At 29.8% G+C, this 26596-nt stretch overlaps 2 protein-coding genes across 2 annotated transcripts in view; both read left to right on the top strand.

Moving 5' to 3' along the window:
* Positions 1 to 23955, top strand: part of LOC113849942 (probable serine/threonine-protein kinase WNK4) — a 28877-nt gene extending 4922 nt beyond the window's left edge. The window contains exons 3-9 of the mRNA XM_027480207.1: positions 18891 to 19548; positions 20066 to 20331; positions 20918 to 21141; positions 21227 to 21384; positions 21471 to 21774; positions 21969 to 22301; positions 22929 to 23955. Coding sequence (XP_027336008.1) covers positions 19465 to 19548; positions 20066 to 20331; positions 20918 to 21141; positions 21227 to 21384; positions 21471 to 21774; positions 21969 to 22301; positions 22929 to 23392 — 1833 coding nt within the window. The 5' untranslated portion in view covers positions 18891 to 19464 and the 3' untranslated portion in view covers positions 23393 to 23955. The remainder of the gene's footprint in view (positions 1 to 18890; positions 19549 to 20065; positions 20332 to 20917; positions 21142 to 21226; positions 21385 to 21470; positions 21775 to 21968; positions 22302 to 22928) is intronic.
* LOC113851221 lies at positions 7067 to 14649 on the top strand. Its single transcript, XM_027481693.1, has 12 exons — positions 7067 to 9044; positions 9146 to 9309; positions 9556 to 10077; positions 10765 to 11446; positions 11534 to 11811; positions 11888 to 11989; positions 12101 to 12232; positions 12318 to 12515; positions 12621 to 12958; positions 13150 to 13255; positions 13376 to 13525; positions 13930 to 14649. Exons 1-9 carry the CDS (start codon positions 7067 to 7069, stop codon positions 12777 to 12779), a joined length of 4215 nt encoding a protein of 1404 aa, XP_027337494.1. The 3' UTR covers positions 12780 to 12958; positions 13150 to 13255; positions 13376 to 13525; positions 13930 to 14649.
* Positions 23956 to 26596: the final 2641 nt, after the last annotated feature.

Genomic DNA, 26596 nt, shown 5'->3' with positions numbered 1-26596 from the left:
TGTAGTTAATGTTAGATACAATGAGCCATTCTTTCTATACAAATTACAAATATATAATGAAATAAATTGTCTCATTTTCTAATACTCCTAAATGGAATAAACTGATCAGAGTGTTCTCCATATCAATTAATTAACATGTAAGAAATAAAAAAATTTCAATGAATTAGTACATTATTCATACCTTATCTATCTGAAGTTTGAAAAAATTTCTCTTTTTATTTTCTCTGTCATTTTCTTTGTATTTTTGTATTCCCTTTTAATATGTTTTAATTAACTTTTTAAAAAAATGGTTTGCTTTTGCCTTACTTTTAAAAGTATTGTAATCCTTTATTGCTGCTAGATTCTTTTTTCGAGTTCTAAATTTTCTTTTTTTTTTTCTATGGTAAATTTTTTAACGACATTATTTTGATATTTTTAGTAAATAAAATTATTCAAAAGACTTAGAAGGTTCTTTCTTAATAAATTTATAATTATCAACACTATTCTTTAAATATGACAATAGAAAGTTATAACTGCAAAAATAATTATTAATTTTTGTAAGTGTCATTTTTTAGTTACTACTACCATCTTTCCTTTTTCTCAGTTTGTATTTTTATGAAATTTCATTTAGAAAATACTGATATAGCCTTTATTATATATTATAATTTAATTTTTATTTGAATACATTCTATATTTTACTAAATATGAAATAAACACATTAATAATAACTGTCACTTTGAAAAAAAATATTAACTATCAATCAATACAAATTTTCAAACATATTTTTCTATTTCTACAATTATAAATAAATTTATAAATTGATAAATCATAAAAATTTATATGATAATTTAAACCATGAATAAATGAAAAGATAATTTAAAATTTATATGATAATCATAAAAAGTAGTCAAAAAATTATTCTGTATTTATAACTATACATTCTTATATTATTGAAAGATCTGTTATAAAGTCAACAAAATCATTCCAATACATTTTCATAATTATAAAACCGCATTTATTTTTTTCACCCATTTTTTTCTTGTTTTTAGTATGAAGTCATTTTATCTTATAGTTTGTTTTCTTTGTTCCACATTTGATTCTATGAATTAATACAACACTGATAATTTTTTACTCACATATTTACATGTTAACATAAGATTGTTTTTACTTTATATTGCAAAAATCAGTACCTTATAGTTTATAAAGGGGCCATAATATTATTGTATAAAATAAGGCTTTTTATACTCATGTCATCTTTAATCATATTTTCTTCTTCCAAACATCAAATTATATGATATCTCTAGTTTTTTTAAATGTAAATATTTAATTTTCCAAATATAAATCAAGGTAATTGTGACAATTATGTTAATTAAGGTAAATTTTAATATATAGTATACATTATAGGAGATTATAAATTAATTTCGTGCCATTTGTTATTTTTATTTGAATATATCCTATATTTTAGTACTTATGAAATCAATACATTAATAATATGCTATCACTTTATATTGCAAAAATCAATACCTTTTAGTTATAAAGGGCCCAAAATATTATTGTATAAAATAAGGTCTTTTAAAAGCATGACATTTTTAATTGTATTTTCTTCAAAACATCAAAGTATATGATATTTCTAATTTTTCAATGTGAATATTTAGTTTTATAAATATAAATCAAGGGAATAGTGACAATTATGTGAAGTAAGGTAAATTTTGATTTACATATATATACATTGTACATATACATTATCCGATACTATCATAGGAAATTGTAATTAAAAGTAAATGTGAAAAGAAAATCAATTATAATTACAACTTAAACTTACAACTTATTTAGTATTCAATATCAACTTTCTGAAGTGTGGGTTTATAAATTGTGTCTTCCAATATTTGTCATCAATAAGGAAAAAAAATTCTAGTAATGCACCTTTTTAACCAACATGTGTGGCTAATTTTTTAACCATCACAATTACGTATCTCCAAGTAAATGTGAAAAGAAAATCAATTATAATTTCGAATATATGTTAGATTTGTCTGTACTTTGTACATATGAATAAACTGATTTATTATGGGAATATTAAAACCTTTTTAAATAAATGGGCCAGATGTAAAGGATGTAGGTCACGGACGAGTTCTTTGAAAGAAAGAAGAGCAATATAAAAAAGACGTGTTTTTTTGGATGGTGTCCAAATTGCAAATGGAGATATAATAAGGGAAAGCAACAGGCAAAGAAGAAGAAGGAAACTGAAAGACTTGAAAAGTGGCAATGTTGGAATTTCCCCTGTGTTTATCATTCTACATAATTTATTTTAAAAAACATTGAAATTAAAATTATTTATTTAAATTAAAAAATTATCCTTCCATTCTCTTTTCTTTAAAATCCTTTTTCCCAATCAACCTCTAAAATATTCTTCACAATCAACACAATTACATGGAAACTCATAATCTGGTTTGTATAAAAAATATTTATGACTTTTCATCTTCCTCAGAACTCAGAGTATGCTCCAAAGGCAAGACTTGTTTTAACAAAAAGAATTCCTAGTCTTGCTCAAAACAAAAATATTTATTAATAATATATAAATACACTATTTTAATTTGTTTATTGGCTCCATGAAGATGAGATACCTGAAAATCACATAATTGTAAAACCAGAGATGAAAGAAAAAGATACTTAGTTAAATATATATTATTTGACTTCATTGGGTATAAAAAATGCAGTTGCAAGTTCTAAACTGTTACATTGTAACCCATGGAAGCTTGGGTATGACAAATGGTTCATCGTTTTGTTCAAATGTGAGGACTCGTGACGTGAGAGTAATTCATGAATGAAGCCTAAGTTGCGAAGAGGATATGCTGGGTTCTTTTAAATTTTTATTTTATTTACTTTTACATTATTTATTTATTTATTTATTATTCTCTTTATAATGTATTAAAATAAATAAAATATTTGTTTTTATTCATTTAAATAATATATTTTTCTCTATTTTACTGAACCTTAAATATTCTTGAATAATACATTTTGAAGTTCAACTTTTGTTGTAATGGTACATTTTCTTCTAACATTTCACTTAAATTTTAGTGTAAATTTTACACCAACCTAAATTTTACCCATTCCAATAGATTGTTCAAAAACTTGTTTTCAAAGTTTACTTTCAAATTTTGCTTACTATAGTCAAAAAGCCAAAAGCACGAGGAGAGTGTGCCGACAACAAATTCGACATTGAGAATGATAAGTTGATAAATTGCTAATACTATTTATGGAAATAAATTTATTATTTTTCTATTTTAAATTAATAAATGATGGGCAGCTGTAAAGTATTAGATGGGAATGATTTGTTTCCGAAAAGACTGAGACTCGCAAGAGATAATAAAGATGTGGCCAAGACTTGCAAACGAATACAGTAGTATTCTATGATGTTTGAGCAAAGTGATCAAAATTGATGCTCAAACTCTCCAAAATGGGGTAAGAAGAATTGTATAGTCGCCTTTTCTTCTGCTAATTTCCATTTTCAATCAGATGCATAATCATTTGAGTTCGTTCTGCTTGCTACTTTGTCTTGTGATTTTTCATCATCTTCTGTTCCAAACTTATATGGCTCAAAAAAGAACTAATTGATTATTGCTTGTTCATTTTCAATCATATGCATGATCATTTGAGTTCAGATGCAAGGAAGAAAAGGTGCATGGATAATATGAAGGAAGATAAATGTGTTCAGATGCAAGGAGATGAAGGACAGTGCATAATATGAAATAGGGGAAATAGCATACTGCAAACCCTTTGGCAACGATTCTTGCTGATATTTTCTTGAATGTGTAAAAGTGCATAATTCAAATATCAATGTGAGTGTATTTCTTCAACTTTTCTATTTTCCTAATTTTTTAAGTCCACTTTTTGAGGTCTTGTTTGCCACTTCAATTTTTAATTCTTCACCATCTTCTGATACAAACCTATATTGATCAAAGTTGTTTTTTTTATTTATCGGTTTTATTAGTATTAATCCCAACTGATAATTTTATATATTTAAGATATATTATCTTACAATTTTTCATTTGCAAAATGCTAAAGAATACAAATTTGTTTTTGAAAAAGGTTTTCCAATGTACTATTGCCCTTGATTTCTTTCAAGATGTACTGTTTTTTATTTTATTTCAATATTTATTATTCATCCATTAAGATATAACTACTTTTCATAAAAAAGAAAAAGTTGTGTAGTTTTTAGTTTTTACCATATAAAGCATAGTTTTCGTTCTGATACCAAATAATTGTTTTCACGAAACTTCATTTGATTTTCATTTTGAAAGCATTTGGCATTGATTAATTCTTTTGACACTTAAAAAGTTTGATTTAGGTATAATATAGGGTAAATAATCAACATCTCAATATTGTTTTTGAAATATTAAACATTTTGAATTTGAATTCCTACACAATTCTAAATATCATCTTCTCATAAGTATAAATTTTTTCATTAAATTATCGAACATTTATTTCATCTTCTCTTTTCATTTTTAAATTTATTTATTTATTCCTAAAGTCTTAAAATTTTCTCTTTCTATTTCTTTGTAATTTTTTATATTTTATTCACTTTTAATTAATTTTTCAATACTAGTTTCTCTTTATCTTCGTGTTTCAAAATATTGTAATCTTTTGTTGTTGTCAATTTTCTTTTCAAGTTCTAAATTTACTGTATTTTTTTATAGTAAATTTTTTTAATGACATTATTTTGAAATTCTTATATATTTAGTAAATAAAATTATTCAAAAGATTTAGAACTTTCTTTCTTAATAAATTTATAACTATCAACAATATTCTTTAAATCTGACAATAGAAAGTTATAACAAAAAATTAATAATTACTTTTTTTAAGTGTCATTTTTTAGCTACTATCACCATATTTTTTTTTCTCAGTTTTTATTTTTATGAAATTTCATTTAGAAATTATTGATACAGCCTTTATTATATATTATACTTTAATTTTTATTTGAATATATTCTATATTTTCTTAAATATGAAATAAACACATCAATAATAACTGTCACCTTGAAAAATATTAACTATTAATCAATATAAATTTTCAAATATATTTTTCTATTTCTACAATTATAAATAAATTTATAAATTGATAAATCATAAAAATTTATATGATAATTTAAACCATGAACAAATCAAAAGATAATTTAAAATTTATATGATAATCATAAAAAAATAGTCGGAAAATTATTCTGTATTTATAAATATATATATTCTTATATAATTGAAATACCTGTTATAAAGTCAATAAAATCATTCCAATAGATTTTCATAATTATAAGACCGCATTCATGTTTTTCACCCATTTTTTTGTTTTTAGTATGAAGTCATTTTTATCTTACAGTTTTGTTTTCTTTGTTCCACGTTTGATTCTATCAATTAATACAATAATGATAATTTTTAACTCACATATTTACATGTTACATAAGATCGCTTTTACTTTATATTGCAAAAATCAGTACCTATAGTTTATAAAGGGCCCATAATATTATTGTATAAAACAAGGCTTTTGATAATCATGTCATCTTTAATCGTATTTTCTTCTTCCAAACATCAAATTATATGATATTTCTAGTTTTTAAAATGTAAATATTTAATTTTCCAAATATAAATCACGGCAATTGTGACAATTATGGTATATATATATATATATATATATATATATATATATATATATATATATATATATATATACACTCACACACACACATTATCATATACATTATAGGAAATTATAAATTAATTTCATGCCATTTTTTATTTTATTTGAATATATTCTATATTTTATTAATAATGAAATCAATACATTAATAATTTGCTATCACTTTATATTGCAAAAATCAATACCTTATTTTAAAGGGACCATAATATTATTGTACAAAATAAGGCCTTTTAAAAGCATGTCATTTTAAGAAGGCAGTCGAAGACCCATCAGAAAAGCATGTCATTTTATTAAAAAAAAAAAAAGGATGTCATTTTTATTTGTATTTTCTTCAAAACATCAAATTGTATGATATTTCTAATTTTTCAACGTGAATATTTAGTTTTATAAATATAAATCAAGGCAATAGTGACAATTATGTGAATTAAGGTAAATTTTGATTTACATATATATACATTATACAGACACATTATCGGATACTATTATAGGAAATTGTAAATTAATTTCGTGCCCTTTATTAACTTTTCTCTGTTGAATTTGATTTAGATGGCAGACATTGGAGCTGAGTTGGTAAAATCAATTTTAGACAGATTGATGGATTGCGCAATAGCAGAATCACGATACGTATGCTGCTTTTGGGACATTGTTGAAGACATTGAAAAGGAAAAGAAAGCTTTGGAAGAAAGTGTCAAAGAAGAAGAAAGAAAGGGAAACAATATTCGAAAAGATGTCACTTCCTGGCTAAAAGAAACTGACGAACTCATTATAGACATTCAGATGAAAAAGACGTGTTTTTTTGGATGGTGTCCAAATTGCAAATGGAGATATAGTAAGGGAAAACAACTGGCAAATAAGAAGAAGGAGTTGAAAAGTGGCAATGTTGGAATTTCCCCTGTACTTCCAGGTGTTGAGCATCATTCTTCACAAGATTACGTTTCTTTTGAGAGCAGAAAGTCTAAAATCAAAGAACTTTTGGATGCCCTGAAAAATGACAGCAACTTTATAATTGGATTGCAAGGGATGGGGGGAACAGGTAAAACTACACTGGCAAAAGAAGTGGGTTTTGATACTACAGTGTCATTGATACAACAGTGTCATTGATCGTGTCATTGACAGTTACAACAATTTGATCGTGTCATTGATACTACAGTGTCATATACTCCTGATATAAGAAAGATTCAAGATGACATTGCTGCATCCTTAGGATTGGATTTCAAGGATAAAAATGAATCAGAGACTCAAGCTTCTTTGGAGTAGATTAACCGGTGGTGAAAAAATTCTTTTGATATTGGATGATGTGTGGAAACCTATCAGTTTTGATGAAATTGGGATTCCAAGGAAAGACAATCACAAGGGTTGTAGAATCTTTTTAACCACACGTGAAATGCCCGTTTGCCGATCAATGGGATGCGAAAAGATAATTCAATTGGGGGTTTTATCCGAGGAAGATGCATGGACCTTGTTCAAAAAGCATGCTCATATAAGTGATAGTTCCTTGAAACATTTGTTGGATAAGGGACGCGATATTACCAAAGAATGTAAAGGGTTACCAGTTGCAATAGCAGCCATTGCTAGCAGTTTAAAAGGTGAAGGAAATGTGAAAGTGTGGAAATCAACTTTAAGATCCTTGCAGAAGTCCGTGCCTATGCATGGTGTTCCTAAAAGTTTGATTGAAGTTTATAAATGTTTGAGGTATAGTTATGATAATTTGAAGGATAAAGAATCCCAGAAACTATTCCTCTTATGTTCTATGTTTCCAGAAGATGAAGAACTTTCCAATGAAACTTTAACCAGATTTGGCATTGGAGTGCGCCTTTTTGGGGAAATGGATGGCAAATACGATGAAGCTCGAGACCAAGTCGTTGTTGCCATTCATAAACTTGTAGATTCTTGTTTGTTGTTGAAGTGTGGGAAAGAAAGTGTGAAAATGCATGACTTGGTTCGTGAAGTGGCCTTATGGATAGCTAATGAGGAAATTCAAGCAGTAAATGTGTGTAACAAAAATCAGAGGTTATTGCTTGAGAGGAGGAAGAATATTAAATATTTGTTATGCGAAAGGAAGAAGATGGATGTATTTTCTTGTAAGTTTGATAGCTCCAAACTTGAGATTCTAAAAGTCGTCTACATGCATGAAGATGAAGATGAAAATGCTTCTGTAGAAGTCCCAAATTCATTCTTTGCAAATATGACGGAACTTCGAGTTTTGCATTTGTCATTGAAGACACGGAGATATGTTTCTCTATCATTACCACAGTCATTCCAATCATTGACAAATATTCGGTCTCTAATCCTTGAAAGGTTACGCTTAGAAGACTTCTCTGTTCTGAAAAACATACAAAATCTTGAGACTCTTGATTTGGTTCGGTGCCGTATGGATGAATTACCCCGTGAAATTGCAAAACTGGAGAAATTTAGAGTGTTGAGGTTAAGAGGTGGCATTGTTGGAAATTTTAATTCAATTAAAGTGATTGAAAAGTGCTCATTACTTGAAGAATTGTACATTGTTGGTACGGATCTCACGTTTGATACTTCGGCAATGCATGAGAAAATAACCTTTCCTGCATTGCAAAGGTACATTATGAGTGAATATCTGGTGGATGAATCGTTGTCAACATGTGTGGCCTTTCCGAAGATTGATGCTATTTTCTCAGAAGTGACATTCAATCATTTGGTGCAAACAACCGAACTTCTTCATCTGGGAAAAATCGAGGGGGAATGGAGAAATCTCATACCTGATATTGTTCCCATGGATAGAGGTATGAATGACCTAATCGAGCTTTATTTATGGGAGAGTCCACAATTGCGGTGTCTCATTGACACTACACGTATTGATTCTCATAGACGAAGTTTCTTCTCCAAGTTGATTGAGCTACGACTTAGAGCCATGGACAATTTCGAAGAACTATGCAATGGTCGCTTTCCCTTTGACTTTCTAAACAATTTACAGAGTCTAGATATCTCAGATTGTATAAATTTGAGAAGCATATTGTTTAAGAGCAAGCTAAACCTCTGCTATCTTAAGACCATTGAATTGTACAATTGCCCAAAATTGGTATCCCTATTTCAATTGTCAACTTGTCAAAGGCTCTTGCTTTTGGAGAAACTGTCCATACATGATTGTGAGAAACTAAAAAACATAATAGCAGATGAAAGAGTAAATGAAGATAGAAGGGAAGAGATTGTTGATGGTGAGAATGATAACAAGAGTTGTGCCTCAATGTTTCCAAATCTGAAAACTCTTTATATTATCGAGTGTCCCCAATTGGAATATATACTTCCAACTCTTTCTACTCAAGTTGTTCCATTGCTAGAAACTATCATAACACGTGATTGTGGTGCGCTGAAATACATATTTCATCAATACCAACATGAACATGCAAGTAGGATATCATACTTGGCTCACTGAAAAAGGTGTACTTCTCTGACTTGCCAAATTTCATTGATATTTTTCCAAAATGTTGTTGTTCGATTTGTTTGTCAGGGTCATCCTGTAAAAACGATTCCATGGAAAAAGTAGAATCAAATCGCAAGAAATGCAATATTTCTCCTTGGATCCATATGTGTTATCCTCATAAATGCAGACGCAAAGTCAAGAGTACCAAAAGTACTACCAATGAACCATTGCAAGATTGTTCAATCTCATCGGTAACCCTCTTAACTTTGTGTTATCTTTTACGTACTTGTATCTTATGTTTATAGCCTATATGCACAACCAAATTCCAAAGGCTCAAAAGTTTTGGAGCATTAAATTACGGATTTTTATCAATTTAGGCCTATCTTTAGCATTTGTATAAGATAAAAGTTTTACATACATTCCCATCTCCTTGAGTTCCATGCAAAAGAGATAATGTTTGATTTGATTTAAGAATTTTTTTTGGTATTACATTGTAGGTGTCAAACTTTGACTATCTTCATCTTTGGCAACGTGCTCAATGTCTTTCGGAGCAACCACAGATCCTGCGCAAAATTAAAGAAATTGACCTACAAAATTTTTCAAAGATCAAATCTGTATTTATCTTCTCCATTGCTCCAGTGATGTTGGAAACTCTGAGAATTCAGGACTGCGACGAATTACAGCACATAATAGTAGACATTACAGATGACCTTGGTGACAGTGATTTGATTTATGGTTTTCCAAAATTGAAAGAGATCTATGTGAAAGGTTGTAGGCAATTGGAATATATATTCGGATGTTGGGTTGATGATCATCAGAATCATAATAAAAGAAACCTTGATCTTCACGTCTTGGAAAGTCTCCGCTTACATGATCTGCCAAGTTTAATAGGCATTTGCTCCAAAAACTATAGCACAACATTGCCACCTTTGAAGAAGTTTGAACACAACGGATGTTCCCATATTAGCATTAAATCTATTGGCGATTTCACCCTTTCTTTGAGTAACACATCTGTTAAGGTACCCTTCCTTCCATTTATCTTTAATTTGATCATTGATTTTAATCCAATTATTATTACGTTAAAGATTCAGTTTTTTTTAATAAATACGAACATTGTAACATCATTTAATCCATCTAACTAATTTCACCTAATAAAAAACGACTTTGTTGTTGTAACTAGTTAAAATTCTTATACTTTAGAACTGATTTTTTAAAAGTTAACTCAAAACTTGTAACGGAAATATATCCAATGACTAAGACATTTAGTATTATAAATATAATATTAAACTTAAATGAGGAGAAATATTTAAGATGTAATTATGTATAATTCATTTAAAATCGTTAAGATTAAAAAGGAGATAAAATTGTTGAAAGCTATATAATATTACTACTATTTTAATGGGCTTTTGAAACGTTAAATTTCAAAAAATTATAATTTATTTTTTTTTGTGGTTATCAAATAATTCTACTTGCTTATTTTAAAAAAAAAAAAGCTATAAGTTCCTAAATAAAATAAAAGCTAGTGTTATCAAACATGGCTAAAATTCAAAATGAGATGTTATTTTAAAAATGGGGTTAGTACATAACTATTAGTGATATCTTTTTTTATTAGTGTTAATTTGAAATATTTTGAAATTATTAATGGAATCTTGTTTTTTCACGTTTGACTTTATTTATTTATTTATTTATTTATTTATTTATTGCAGGAGTTGAGTGGGAACGTGAAGCATCTTCTCTCTTTGAAAAATCTCTGTTTCCATGGCCCCAAAATTGAAAACATTTGTTGTTTCAATGAAATAATTGGACAAGAAACAAATTTAGGGTGGGAAAACATTCGGTTGGAAGATCAGCCTCGTGTGACCTATCTTTTTGAAGGTCCTAAGAATTCTTTTATCCTCCAAAACCTTATGGACCTAATTATTGTGCAATGTGAGAAATTAGAAGTAATCTTCACTGCTTCTATTTCAAGATGCTTACCACAGTTGCGGATTCTAATTATAAGAGAATGTAAAGAATTAAAGCAGATCATTGAAGAGAATGCAGAAAATCAGGAAATGTCTTTCCCAAAGCTAGGAGAGATAGTGGTCGAAAAATGCAACAAATTAACATATCTCTTTCCTTTCTCCACTTCTAAAGAGCTTCCATGGCTTCAAGTTCTGATAATAAAAGAAGCGTCTGAGTTAAAGGAAGTATTCAGAGCTGATCAAAAAGTTGAGTTTCCACAGCTAAGACTTTTAGTATTTGTAAAACTAATAATCTTCAGCCTCAGCCAGGGGATTGAATTGGAGAATACACATCTTTGGGTGCAGAGTTGTCCAAATCTCTCTTTGACTTCAACGATAGAGTCCGATCAGTTGGAGAACACAGTTTTTCGCTATGTCTACGGAGGTATACATTGTATTTGTTTTTTAAAAGAGTTGTTAATCTCTTAAAGAGTTATTAATCTTTAATATTTTGTTACAAATATTGTGGAAGGTTGTTATTCTTGGGAAATAATAAAAGGCATTGCTCAAGATCTTAAAGACTCAATAATCCAAGATCCTAGCAATGAAAGTCAAACTACAAAAATCACTGAAGACATCGAAGGTGAGCTGGAAGTCCAAGCAACTTCACAAAGTGAGTTGGCTTCTTCAGAAGTCAATACGAATCAATCCATTGCAGAGATAAAGCATGAAATTGTTGATGAAGATTCAAGTTTAAAGATACCATCGGCAACAACATCACCAATTAAATGGCATGAAGCACATTCAGATGTAAGTATACTATTAAGGTATTCTTAGTATTGGAGATAACTAATAGCTCAAGACTAATGCTTCTGCACTCATTTAGGTGTTGTTGGATGAACAATCAACAGGAGAACCATGCTTGATGAACCAAAACCAGGCCATTGGACTAACTGATACCACCTTTAAAATTTCTCAAGGAAATAATGTAACCACCTAAATATGCATATAATGCTCTAAAACTTCACATGAAATGAATAGTACTTGGAATACCTCTTAGGAATATACTACAACTTATTCACATTTTTTTGGTATACAGTGTCTTAAAGAAATAGAGGACCAAAGTAATCAAGAGGATTTTGTATCAAAGCAAACTATTACAACAACTTTATTCATGGATTCAGAAAAAGGGCACACATCACCCAGACAATTGCTTCCTCCTATACAAGAGGCATTCCCTTGTTATACTTTTTATTTCTATCAGCATAAGAATATAAATATGCTCCAAACCTTAATATATAATTTTTTACATGCAGGGTGTTGAGAGAAATTTTGAAGTAGGAACAACATCAGCCAATGCCATGATAGTAGCATCGCCTAACTATGGGAGAACATTCTTCAATGAAACACCAATGGAAGAACATTCTTCAATGAAAGAACAACAGCCCCTTGGAGAAACTGATATTGGTTTTGAAGTTCCTCAAGGAAATAATGGAATGCCACCACCTAACTATGTACATGATGCTAAAAAAACTTGACAGGAAATGAAAAGTACCTTAAATATTTTCCTTAGAAATATATTGTAACTTGTTTACTTTTTTTTTTTTTTTGGTATACAGTGTTTGAAAGACAGAGAGAACCAAAGTACTCAAGAAGGTTCTATGTCAGGGAAAAATATAACAGCAACTCTACTGATGAAGTCAGAAATAAGGAACACATCACTAGGACCATTACTATCTCCTTTACAAAAAGTATTTTACTGTTTATATTCAATATAAGAGTGAAAGAATGCTCTGAATTTAAACAATTTTATGATTATGTGAAGGGTATTAAGAGAAGTGTTGAAGAAGGAAATACATTAGCTAATTTCAAGTCAATAACGTCATCAACTCGTTCAGAACTAGTTAGTTCATCATTAGGTCCATCAGTTGCTTCTAAGGGTGAAACATATCCACATGTAAGTTTACTATATTTAGTCAAGCTTTCAAATGTGTTTGTGTGCTTAAAAGTAATATTGTAATGTTCCTAATTCATTAATTTCAATGAAAATGAGGACGAATATAATGTACTAATGAATATAATGAGGATGACTATGTAAAGATAAAACTTTTTAGATGATGCAACATTTGCTTATTTGAATCCTTTTAGGAACATGGAGATGGCCAAATGGGCATACAATCTGTTTTAGTTGTGCCTCCCTCTGCTCAAGAAACTTCAGAGATAGCGCTTGCCCTCACTAACTCTCATGATCCAGGTCATGCATCCACTTTTTTTTTTTATGTTATAACATCCACTTTCTTTTTTTATGTTATAAAATTTGTGCTTTGATTTTGAACTCTTTCTTCCCCCCCCCCCCCCCCCCTCTTTCGTTTAGTTTGTTTGAACGGTGATGCTTCCATGAAAGTAAGCTCAATGGTTGAGGAACTGTTTCTTAACAATGATGGCATAAGAGTTTCAGATTCTAATCCCTTTCCTGGCATCCCTTCCAATGTTGTATCCAAGTCTCTTTCAGTGCCATTTGAAGGTACTTTTGCCCCTTTTATTTTACTAATTTTTTTTTTATAGAAAGTGTAGTTTTAGTATCTGTAAATATGGTTAAATTTAGCTTAGTCTCTTAAAAAATTGTTGATTTTAGTCTCATAAATTTTAACTTTTAAAAATAGTCTTGGACACTTAATGTGTCATGCATTTAAGTATATTATATCACTTGCTGCTCAGAATAGTTGTTGATATGAAATGATTAGAAATATGCCTTATCATAATGTAGTGACGGAAAGGATCATTTTTATAAAAATTAAAATTTATGAAAATCAAAACCAACAATTTTTTCAAAAACATTAGAATTAAATTTCGTCATATTTATAAAAACTAAAAACATTAAGTATATTTTTTGTGGTCATGCTTAATTACTCTTTGATTAACTTTTAGGGAGCCCTTCTCAAACCATGGATGATGTGAGTTTTGCTTCTCTCAAAAGTGAACTTGAGCAACTGGTCTCCAACAAGTATTTGGCTTCTGAGAACATGACTCTGTTGACTGAATTTTTGGCAAAGCATACTTCTCTTCGTTTAAAAGACAATGCATTTAGTAACAAATACAAAGGTTATGCCTACACTTGCCTGGCTGAGCTACTGAAATTCCTCCAAACACACAGTGTTTTGGAAGTGTTAGGGTCAAAGCACTCTAACTTTATGGAGTTAATGCAAGACATGAGAAGTTTTGTTTTGATAAGAATTGGTTAGATGGTGTTGAAAGACGTGCCTTGTTTCCTAGTTTACAAGCATCTGAAGATGCATTGCAGAAATTATTGGACTCAAAACGCATTTTGACTCAGCATGTGAAGGATCTTAAGCATCAAGTGGCATCTTCTGAAGCTGTTTTGGAGAGTATAATTCAACAAGAGGCACAAGTAATGGAAGCTAGGGCTTCTTTGAGTGCCCCTCTTGGCTATTAGACTCTGTTTTTTCTTGTATTTCTCCATTGCTACATTTTGCCTAGGAACTTTGAATATTTCTTAGGTAGTTCATTCCTTGTATGAAATGCACTAAACCATGTATTTCATATATATTTTAAAATATCAGAGTTTCATGTGTTACATATGATGAAGTTTTGATTTCTTCTAAATAATATTAACTATTTTTCTATTTTACAATAATTATGATGTTACTTGGGTTGGAAGAACTGCTTCATAAGACATTGTTAAACTTTATTCAAATACTCAGAAATATATGACAACTTGTTTACATGTTTTTCTATGCAGTGTTTTAAAGAACTAGAAGACCAAAGTAATCAATCAAGTGGATTCTGTCAAAGGCAAACACTACAACAAATAAACACTTAAGCAAATCTGGAGAACAACTCTTTTAAAAGAGTGATACAACCAAATCCAAAGCTTATAAATCTTCATTCCAGCTGTTACAACATTGCTAAAGTGTCTGGAAAAAGAATTTGCTCTCTGAAAATATAGATAACAACTATAAAATTAACCAATTTCATCAAGCTTGTTTACTTGTTTGTTTTAATGGAAAAAAATTATTTTTTAAATATTTTATTTTACATTTTATTTTATATGACTGAAAAATAATATATTTTGTGAGCTTTATGATAGACCTTTCTCACACAAAAATATGATATTTCGTGTGGAAAATGTTATAATATTTTTTATTTTATTAATAAATTTTAAAATAATATATTTTACAGATAATTAAATATTTGATGTAAAAAAAAAAAACCCATTAAACATTGTTAAAAAAAAACAAAATTATAAAGTCATTTTTATACTCTTTTAAGCCGTTTATTTTAAAACTACTCTTAAACATTAATATTTTAAAAATTATTTCTTAAACATTAATATTATATATAATTAAATTATTTATAATTAATATATTTTTATTATTAACAATGATTTTTAATTAAGTTATTATTATTAATAATATTAGTGATGATATAAAAAAGTTCGTCACTAATAATTAACAAATTTTATATTCATTACTAAAATATGGTCATTTTTTGACTATTTGTAGACTCTGTTTTTTCTTTTGCTTCGCCGTTGCTACATTTTGCCTTGAAACTTAAAATATTTTTTAGGTAGTTCATTCCTCGTGTGAAATGCACTAAACCATATATTTTACAAGTATTTTAAAAATATCAAATTTTCATGTGTTACATATGATGAAGTTTTGATTTCTTCTAAACAACGTTAACTACTTTTCTATTTTACAGTAATTATGATGTTACTTGTTTACTTTAATGTTCAAGGTGAGAAAAATTCATATCACTGATAATTTTTATAAGAATTCATACGAAAGGCCGGGCTTAGCCTCAAGTACTTGTTGTAGGCCCCTCAAAAAATAATTATCAATATTTTTTTCATAAAAATAAATAAAGAAATTATTAATTAGTTAATTTAAAGTGAATTTTTTTTTCTTAAAAATAAGTTTCTCCTCTCATCATTTCTCTTTTAATTAGAAATATTTTATTTATAATTATTTACCACTATGGAAGATGTCTTGAAAAAATGAAATTTATCTATTTTAGTACAATAAATTTAACTAAAGAATTAGCACAAAAAATATATTTTCTAAAAATATGATTAATGACAATATCTCAATATATTTTAAAACAATTAAATTTACCTAATAATAACATTATACTTGTAGAAGGTAGCTAGGAACGGGAGAAGGATTTATTTTCAAAATTAAAAAATTTGAAAGAATTATAACAAGTATAAAATATACACTAACCGACATAATATGCTATGTAAAAGAATTTGATTCTTTAATAGATGCATACAGATGCTAAATAGCTTAATTAGGTATCTATTTATTAAATTCTTATATTATTAGTGTTTATAATGTTATAAAATTTATTGAAAAATATAAAAATTTCTTATGAAATTTCCAAATAGTTCTCATATTGTCTATAGAATGACATTAACAATACCATGTAATAAATATTGTTTTAATAATTTTTTTTTCAAAATCTATATTAACAAAATCTTTCCTAAAATTAACAGTGTCTAAAAAAAGATTAAATTAATTGACTTTATTATGAAATGAAAATAAATTATTAATAAAAATATTTATGATAAGTTAATAAATAATTTTACATGTTAAAAATAAAAACAAATGTTAAACAAAATTACAATAACTTTAATAATTTATTCTTTAACAAATTATCATTTTAAATGGACCAATCCCAATGCAGAGAAATTACAATTTACACTATCGGTAAAGGAATAATAAACGAAATCAAATTTAGAAATATAGTAAATTTTATATTTCTTTTATTCAAAATTTATAAAGAAAATGGCTTTATATTGCCTTTATTTTATTATTACTTTTAAGTCAAATATTATTTCATTCGCTTCCCTCTCAGATTCGGATTCTCTACAGCCGTAGTGCTTCTGCAACAGATATCACAGCCGTTCATTTTATATCCAACGGTTATAACACTTATTAATTGATTTAAAAAAAAATTAATCTTGACTTATTCAACCACAAACAAACAAGAACTTAAAGTTATCCCTAAAAATCGTCAAAAAGATATTTCACTTTTCAATTCCAAAGTTTATGCTATTGTTGAAGCATTTGTCACTTTTTATAATTGCTTTATTTAAATTAAAGCTCATGCACGCACGCTAATATTTTAGACAATTTCTATATCAAACAACACGAGAAAAATGTAGAAAACATTTTCAGACAATTCTTTTAGTAAAAAAGTGAAGCCTTTATGTTAACATAAAATATAGAAAAAATATATATTTGTCAAACAATGCACGAACTTGTTATAAGTATAAGCTAAATCTCATTTAAACACTGATGAGACACCTGTGCTGCCAAAGTCTCTATTAATAAATTTGGAAAAGAAACACTATTACATTTGACCATTGACATTAAATAATCTTCATTAGTGAAAGCAACTAGAGATATACAAAGGTTGAGTACTCTGATTACTCTAATTTAAGATATTCGTTGAAGACCCCTTTTTATCAACTTAACTATTTCATCATTGGTTCATATCTTATTGTTCATCTTTTGACTGGGTGGCGCTTACCAGCCTTAGATTGTGATTTCCTTTATGCTTTTCTTTTGGTGATTGTGATTTCCTTTATGTTAAAATACAATAAGTCCTCCAACAATAGGAAGCAATAGACTCTCAAAATGATGACACCCAATTTTTGTCATACTCTGGAGAAATCTTACTCAGAGCAGGTGTAACAAGTTTTCAAGGTTCCAAATTTTGGTTCACTAAAAAATTAAAAATATCATCTTATTGATTCAGCATAAGAGATATTGAATAGAACAAGATAAAAATCTCATATTTAATAAGTTATTGGTTCAAATTTCTATTTATCTTCTTTAGATGAAATAAATGTCAATTCTTTAAATTCAATGACTTATCTACTTTAGAATGGAGCACTACTATCTCTTCTCCCTATAAATTTTATAACAAAAATATATATACAACATTTTGTTATCTCTTTTGGTTTTAAAGTCTGTTTTTGAAATACATACATACATGTATAATTAAAAATAAATATATATAATTATATGCAGTATCATGTATTATATCAAACTTTACAGTATATCATGCATGTATTATATAACGTGCCGCACACTGGCTACCCTGCATGTTAACTTGCTAATATAGTATTGTGACCTAATACCACTGGTCCAGGATAGTACATTAAAAGATTAACTTGTTTTTCATGCTATAGCCCACAAGAATTAGATTAAAGAGACTACTCAAGGGACTCAGTTGCAACCAGCACCAATTATGACCCATGTATCTAACAATTCTCAAACCCAAAGTTCAAAACACATGATGGAATGGGGGGACTAGGATTTGGATAGACATGGAAAAATATCAACTAGCTAGATTTTCATATTTAGAAGATTATCCACTCAATATAAACGACAATAAAACATGACAAAGTGAGAAACAGTAACACATCACAACCTACCTCATGGCCCTATTATCAGAAGCTCAGAAGGTCCCCATAGTCAACCTTGTCATCCTTAATCCTTGACATCTCCAAACACATGACACAATCACAAACCATCTAACTTTGCCACCTCAATCACAATGTGGTCCACTCTAGCCTGATATACATATCCACAAGTTCTAGTTTTTTCTCAATTCTCTTTTTTATATACAAAGCTTGAGTCTTGCACAGATCCTCACCCACCCCATTTCAAAAAGTTCATTTTTTTATCATCTCCCACGTTTAAGCTTCTGCTTCCCTTTCTGGGTTTTGTTCTTTTTACCAAGTTCTGTTTTTGTTTTGTTTAGAACTTGTTCCACTTTTTTCCACAAATGCTTATACCAAAGTGTGGCCGCAGATTCTTCGAGTTCCGTGCACTGCTTCTAGTTCTCTCTATCTACAGCTACCACAATCACTTCCACTCGCGCCTTGGGAATGTCCAAAACTGACCCTTAACAAAAGCCACACGTGCCATATATGCCTTCAAAATTCTCAACAACATAAAGGGCAGTGACATGAACCTGTCAGTTTCATAGCAAAATTATTATCCGTTTATTCCCTTCTACTCATCTGTCAAATCTTTGCAGCCTCCACTCTCTCTCTCTCTCTCTCTGCACTTTTTGGTTTTAAAAAAAAAAACAAGAAAAACAAAACAAAACAAAACAAAATCAAATGGTTGCTAAGGACTATGATCCCTTTACATGCGTGGTTGGTGTAAAGATGGGTAGGATAATGCAGAGTATTGATTACTCAAGGCTTTTCTGGCTATTTTTTGGGGTCTTCTCCCACGTATATCATGAGGGAAAGCCTCGGATTTAGGACTCTACAATCTTAGATGATACCACAAACTATTTCTGTTTTTTTATTTTTAAATTTTTGCTCTTTCTTTTTCTACTACTCTTTCTGCACAAAAGTTGCAGTACAAATTATATTATAGCACTTAGTTAGAACATATATAATATAGTTTAGAATCCAACATGTATTTCAATAAAAAGAATAAGGATGATGATAAAGCTGAGCATCGTTATATGGAAACCGACCCAACTGGTCGATATGCCCGGGTGAGTTCTAAATTGTGTAATTTTTGATGTTTTGTTTTTTAATTTGTTGTGGCAATTCTTATTTTATTTGAATCTGGATTTTTTGGGTGTTACTTGAATGGGAAAAGGTAGTTTTGTGTGTGTGTGTGGAAACGACTTCTTAACAGTTTTTGTTAGTCTTGGTGAGTTGACTGAGCCATTCGATTCTGTTTAGTAGATTTAGTGAACTCCTAGATAGTTGGAAGAAAGAACTGATTCGAAATTCTCAGGCCTAATCAAATGCAAAGTGATTAGAGATGTTATCGATTATGACTTATCTTTGGCTTATTTGTGTCTAATAAAATTTGGGTATGGTTCATGTCCCAATATTTAAAAGCAGAATCCTTTGGGGTTGAACTTCTATTATTATGGATCAATCTGATTGATACTGGGGAGTTGTTGCAAATTTGCATGCATAGGAAATTTGAATAGGAAATTAGGATGCCATCATCACACAGTTGACTTAATGTGACCAAATTTCTGTGTTCTATCTGATCAGGTTGGAGATATTCTTGGAAAAGGTGCAATGAAGACTGTGTATAAAGCAATTGATCGGGTCCTTGGAATAGAGGTAGCATGGAATCAGGTCAAGCTCAATGAGGCTCTTCGCAAACCGGAGGACTTGGAGCGGCTTTATTTAGAGGTTCATCTTCTCAGTACCCTCAAGCACCAATCCATAATGAGATTCTACACCTCTTGGATTGATGTTGAGAACAAGACCTTCAACTTCATTACAGAAATGTTTACTTCAGGGACACTGAGAGAGTAACTTCCTTTCTAACTATAAATTAGACTATGCTTAAGTCCCATTTTGTAGTTCCTTTGAAATGGAGTACAACATCTGATTTCCCCAGACTATAATTGCATTCCTCTTTTCATTTAATCCTAGCATTTTAGTATGTAATTATTCTGTTTAACTCTATGTTAATGAGTTAGGACTAGGAGGCATATGTAGTTTCCTGGTATGCACATATGGTAATGCTAAATTTCTGGGATTTGTTTTATTTTTTTATAATAAGCTACACCATCAACATATCTTTAAGGAGCTATAAAAAAATTAAAAATGAATTTGTGGCTCTTACCTAGTAATTCTTTCACTTGGGGATCATTCCAACTCAAATTAGGACTAAAAGTCTTCAAATGGATTTTGTTAGATACAAGGGACATTATTAAAACTTTCAACCAGTCTTCCTGAATGAACTCTTATCAGAGGTCAGACGAACAACGAAAGCATAATCATGAGCTCTTAGGATCAGTTGATTTGGGTGGCAGTCCTTGAGTATGAAATGTATGTAACACCTTTCTGACTGATTTTATGGTTGATAAATTGATAGGTTTGTGACTTGTGCAGATACAGGAAGAAATACAAGCACATAGGCGTACAAGCAATAAAGAGTTGGGCACGCCAAATCCTACAGGGTCTTGTTTATCTACACGAACATGATCCTCCAGTAATTCATAGGGACCTCAAATGTGATAACATATTTGTCAATGGCCATCTTGGACAAGTGAAAGTTGGTGACCTTGGTCTAGCAGCAATTCTCCATGGTTCACTGCCAGCCCACAGTGTTATAGGTATTTATTATTTTTTTACCAACGAGTGTTGCATGTATTGAGCCATGCTAATTGTTGCCTGTTAAATCTTTCTCCTTTGTGCTAGGCACCCCCGAGTTCATGGCACCAGAATTGTATGAGGAAGAATACAATGAACTTGTTGATGTGTACTCATTTGGCATGTGTGTTTTAGAAATGCTTACATCTGATTATCCATATAGTGAATGTACTAACCCTGCGCAAATATACAAGAAAGTGACATCGGTACATTCAGATCCTTGTTTAAGGTTTAAAAATATCAGTAAATCTAGGATATTATATATATATAAATTTTTCCTTCTTATGTTCAGGGGAAGCTACCAGCAGCACTTTTCCGGATTGAAGATGCAGAAGCACAAAAGTTTATTGGCAAATGTCTTGTAGCTGCATCAAAGAGACCATCAGCAAAAGAATTATTGCATGATCCATTTCTTGTGTCTGATGATGCAACATCTGTGTCAAGAATTGGAATTTTGAAACCATTTTTGAATTACAGTGAGATGGAAAAACTTCAACTGAGTGATGATTTAAGTAGGACTGAAATGTCAATAACTGGGAAGCTGAATCCGGATGATGATACTATCTTTCTCAAAGTGAAAATTTCTGAAAAGGATGGTATCGAATATTTTCATGCCACTCAATGTCCTCTTTGATTCATTATATTTATAATTTATTTTTTTTTTAAGTTCTCTGAATTCATTTTCTTGCAATTTCACCACAGCATCATATACTTTTGTTTAGTAAATGAACTTGTCCTTAATTAATTGAAGCAAGTAACAACAAAACTTTTCTTCTTCCTTTTCCTGCAGGTTCTTGTAGGAATGTATATTTTCCATTTGACATTTACACAGACACTCCTATTGATGTTGCAATGGAGATGGTTAAAGAATTGGAGATCACAGATTTGGAGCCTTCTGATATTGCAAATATGATTGAAGGAGAGTTATCTGTGCTTCTGCCAAATAGGAGGAATAGTAACTATTCAGACACCTGCCATACATTTAGTTATCAAGATGATGATGAGGATGAAGGTCCACGTCATCATTTCCACTCTTTCTCTTCTTGTTCATCATCCCAAGAATCAATATCAGGTCCAGTCAATAGAGCTGATGACTTATCAAATGGATATTATTGGCTCCATGGTATGTCTCCTTTGTCCCTTACCACTACTATGGAAGTCCTTTTTCGTCAGTGTACTTTAATGACTGAGTGGCAAGCTTCTTAAGATCATATTTGTTTTGAGAAAATGTTTTCTGTTTTTCACAAATAATTACAAAATTGGAACCTTGATTTTACTTTGATTCCTGTTTTCAAATATTTACGTATGAAACATGAAAACAAGTTTGTTATTGTTTCTTGTTCAAATCTTTAAAAATAAGAAATAAAGTGAAGACAATGTTGCATCTTTGTAATAATTATGTAAAAATAAAAATGAAACAAAAAATATTTTTCCAAACCAAATAGGCCCTAAGCTATTCCCCTGGCTAAATGTGGGAAATTACCTAAGATTGCCATGAAACAATAGTGTCCTTCAGGACATAACTAGTAATGAGTTGTTAGTTTAATTTGCTTTTGGTATTATGAGGGAATCCTTAGTACATGTCTTCACTTAGCTTCCCTCTTATTCCATTTTCATCTTTGCCATGAATTTGTAAAGAAGTCCCCATGAAAATCTAATGTTATATAAGAACAATCATATAGTGGAAAAGGAACATTGTTGTTTTGACCCATTTTATTTTCTTATTAACCTTGACAACCCACTATTGCAGATGATATGCTTGATGATGCCAGTTCACGATGCTCTTCACATGGGACTTATTCCAACTTGAACTTTTGTTCAGTGGATGACCAAGAGCACAATGTGGCTTCTACAAGAAAAGATAAACATCCCATCATTAAGATTCACAAGTGTACAAGATTTTCTCCAGGGGAAGACCCCATCACTTTGAACCATTGCAAAGTTTTACCAGGACCACAAGCACCTTCAACTATTAAAAGGGTGATAGATAATCGTAGATTAACAAGGAACAAGTCACTAATTGACATGAGAAGCCAATTACTACACAGATCACTGGTTGAGGAAGTGAACAAAAGACGGTTATTCAAGACAGTAGGAGCTGTTGAAAACATTGGATTTCAGACACCTTATGAAGTTACCAACAAAAAACCACAGCCACTATGTGGTGCTTTTCAAGGAGTAGCAAGACAGAACTTAAGAGCTAAGAAAACTTAAAAATTGCTGTCTCTTGAGGATTGAAATTCAAGAGAAAAAGAAAATGGATATCTTATGTGTCATGGACTAGAGAAAATTATGAGGTTGATGTGATGTTGGGTATCAAACTTTCAACGAATAATTAGTACTATTTCATGAAAAGTTCATTTTCAAGGTTGGCCAGAGATACACCTAAACAGATGTATTATTAGGGTGTTTGGGTTCAAATGAGTGTAAATAGATGTATATGGTTGTGTTGGTAAAAAAAATAAATTATTTTTATTGAGATGAATCAAGTCATTTCAATTAAGATGGACCAGCATGCACTACTATATCTATATTAAGATTCATTGTAATATTCATTGTGCTTGTGGTTGGTTTGACTAGTTAGGCCATAAACCGACCTGCATGCTTTTGAATATGATAATGTGCGCTATTTATGGTCAGCAATGAATATGATTATGTGTGCTATTTATGGTTAGCATTGAATATGATTATGTGCGCTATTTATTTGCATCCATTTAGTTTTGAATGATCATTTTACACTGCTTGAGGTGCATAGGCCCTAAATGAAAAGAGAGACGGGAAAAAGAAAAAAAAAAATGATAGATATAGTAAGTAATAAACAAATTATGATTATAAGTTTTAGTTTTGATTAATATTTTTTATGTTGCCTAATTAGCGCGGATAATGTGAACTTAAAATTTTAATTTTTAATATATTTTGATTCGCAGTTATAAAAAGGTTGTTTTATCCTTATTTTATTCTCTGTTTTTAAAAATTTATGAATGAAGTAATAGAAAAATAGATTAAATAAAAATAAGATGATATTTTTATTATTATTCATATAAATATATTAATTAAAAAAAACTAAATTGACTTTACCTAGATTGATATATAATTATGTGAATCTTCTCATACTGAAATTTTATGACTCAATGTTTATTTCTCTTGTATATATTTATAAATTTTAATAGGACTTATTTGTTTAACATTTTTAAAAAGGAATAGACTCTGACTTTCACATGACAAAATTATGAAAATTCTTAATTTGTTTTGAGCAAGAAACGTGGCCAAGACTATAGGTTAACTTTTTCTTTTGGTCAATCTATATTAACCTATTCAAGGGAAAAAAAGAAGTATATATATTATTGGGCTCTTTTTTACTCTTCCCTTTTAGAAATAAAATTCTGAAAGCCGGAAAGTCATTAATATCTTTTAGAATTTTATTTTTGAAAAATACAAAAATAAATTATGGTGTAGGTAGAAAAAACCGCAATGCAAAATGTAAAAATTATATCACTGTTTGTCCCTATATGTCCTAGCCCATACACACAAAGAACAAGTAGAACATTACTTGGTCAACACCACAAAGCATACATGCAATTTTATAGTGACAGGCATTTTGTCCATACCAATCCATTATTGATGTGTTGGATGTGATATAATAGCCAAATCTGGCTAAGCATCCAAACAAGACTCAGGGTGCCCCCTGGACGTTATGGCAATTGCCTGAAAAGAAAAAACCCATCAATATTCAATCCAAAATAGCATGCATGTTTGACCCTTTTGGTCTACTCCAAGAATTTACTTATGGTAAAAATGAGAATTATGATAATGAACCCCATCTATGAATAGTGAATCCTTATCATCAAAGATGTTGAGCAATATCATGACCGGTGTCTCATTTGCTTAATACAACATTTACCATTATTTATAAGGCTATAATTGAATAATGAATTAAAATTATAATGCTCATTATTATCCCTTGATCATGAAGTTTAATAATAATGGATCTAGGTAGAATTATACTGTTCTGAAGTCTGTTAGTAGGCATTGTAGTGAACATATTTTATATTTGAAGGGTTGCATTGAGGTTGACTTCAATTTTTCTGTCATAAACTTGTCACACAGGACTACAAATAGAGGTGGATTTGAGGCTATATAGAATCTAAACTTTCTGTCTCTACTAGATTTTTGAAAGAAACATGACCTGAAACCATTTGGGTATGTAAAGAGACTGATCAACTTTTATCAAAGAAAAATAAATTAAAGAGACTGATCAACTGTGCAATTATGGGCAGGTTTCATCCAGAAATAATGTCTAGTTGGCTAAGTGGTCTTTTTTTTTCCCTCAACTCTAACGTGGTCCTTCCTTTCCCTTTGATTATTATTTCTACTACCAGCCTGTGTTGTGATGATTTTGTGGTCCTCATGATGTGATGAACTTTGGTTCCTTTTCCTTTAATTGAACACTGCCCATTAGCATATAGTCTTTAATTACAATAACTCAAGCAATATCTTCGGTTTGGACATGTTCCATTGCTCTCCATTGGCACTGATTTTGATGATAAAACATGTATACGAGTTCATTGAATTTTGGCAGCACCTGTAAAATGCATTTTCACTGCATCCAAAGTAGTGTACCAATTTTAACAAAGACACCGAAGCTAACACACACGGATATATGGACACAAATATATATATATATATATATATATATATATAATTCTAAAATAATTAATTTATATAAGTTGTAGGGATTGTTTCAGTTTAAATAGTATATAAATATAGATGTATTAAAAATATAAGTTGAGAGATAGAAAGATTTGAGAAAAATATCAGTTTAAAAAATAATTTAGAGGAAGATTAAATTATATTGAATGAAAAGTAGAAAAAATTTATAAGTTTTATTAATAAATATCTATCTTAATTTATGAGGAAAATATATTTACTGAAAGGTTGACTATGTAAAAGTTAAACCTATCAGTACCAATCTCAATAATTGGCATATAGTTTTTGGGGAAAGCCCAGGGCTATGAACATATGCACAGTTTCACGTCTTAGAGAACTATGAATAGAATAAGCAGCAACATTATGAGAACCTTTGATTGAAAACCTGAAATTCAAACATTATTGCAACATAGTCAAGTCCCTTCACACTGCCCAACTATTAGATTGACAATATGGCTGATGTTTTTTTCCGAAAAATGTATACTGTCCTCATTCATGACATGTGTGTATGCTTCTTTGCTTCCTTAATAATTGAATTATTTGTTACAAACATTACTCATACTTCAATACTCCTAATTATAATTTTGATGTTGGATTACATTTATAAATTATTTAACGTGTTTTTAAACAGGTACTTAAAATACTGTACTATTAAAAAATTCAAGAAATTCACTGTTGTTGTATTTCTTCTATGTTTGATGCCACTTTTGC

Source organism: Abrus precatorius, unplaced genomic scaffold (assembly GCF_003935025.1).
Source record: "Abrus precatorius isolate BTA unplaced genomic scaffold, Abrus_2018 Scaffold9, whole genome shotgun sequence".
NCBI classification, from domain to species: Eukaryota; Viridiplantae; Streptophyta; class Magnoliopsida; order Fabales; family Fabaceae; genus Abrus; species Abrus precatorius.
The sequence above is the reverse complement of the archived record's forward strand: the minus strand, read 5'-3'. Positions and strand labels throughout refer to the sequence as shown.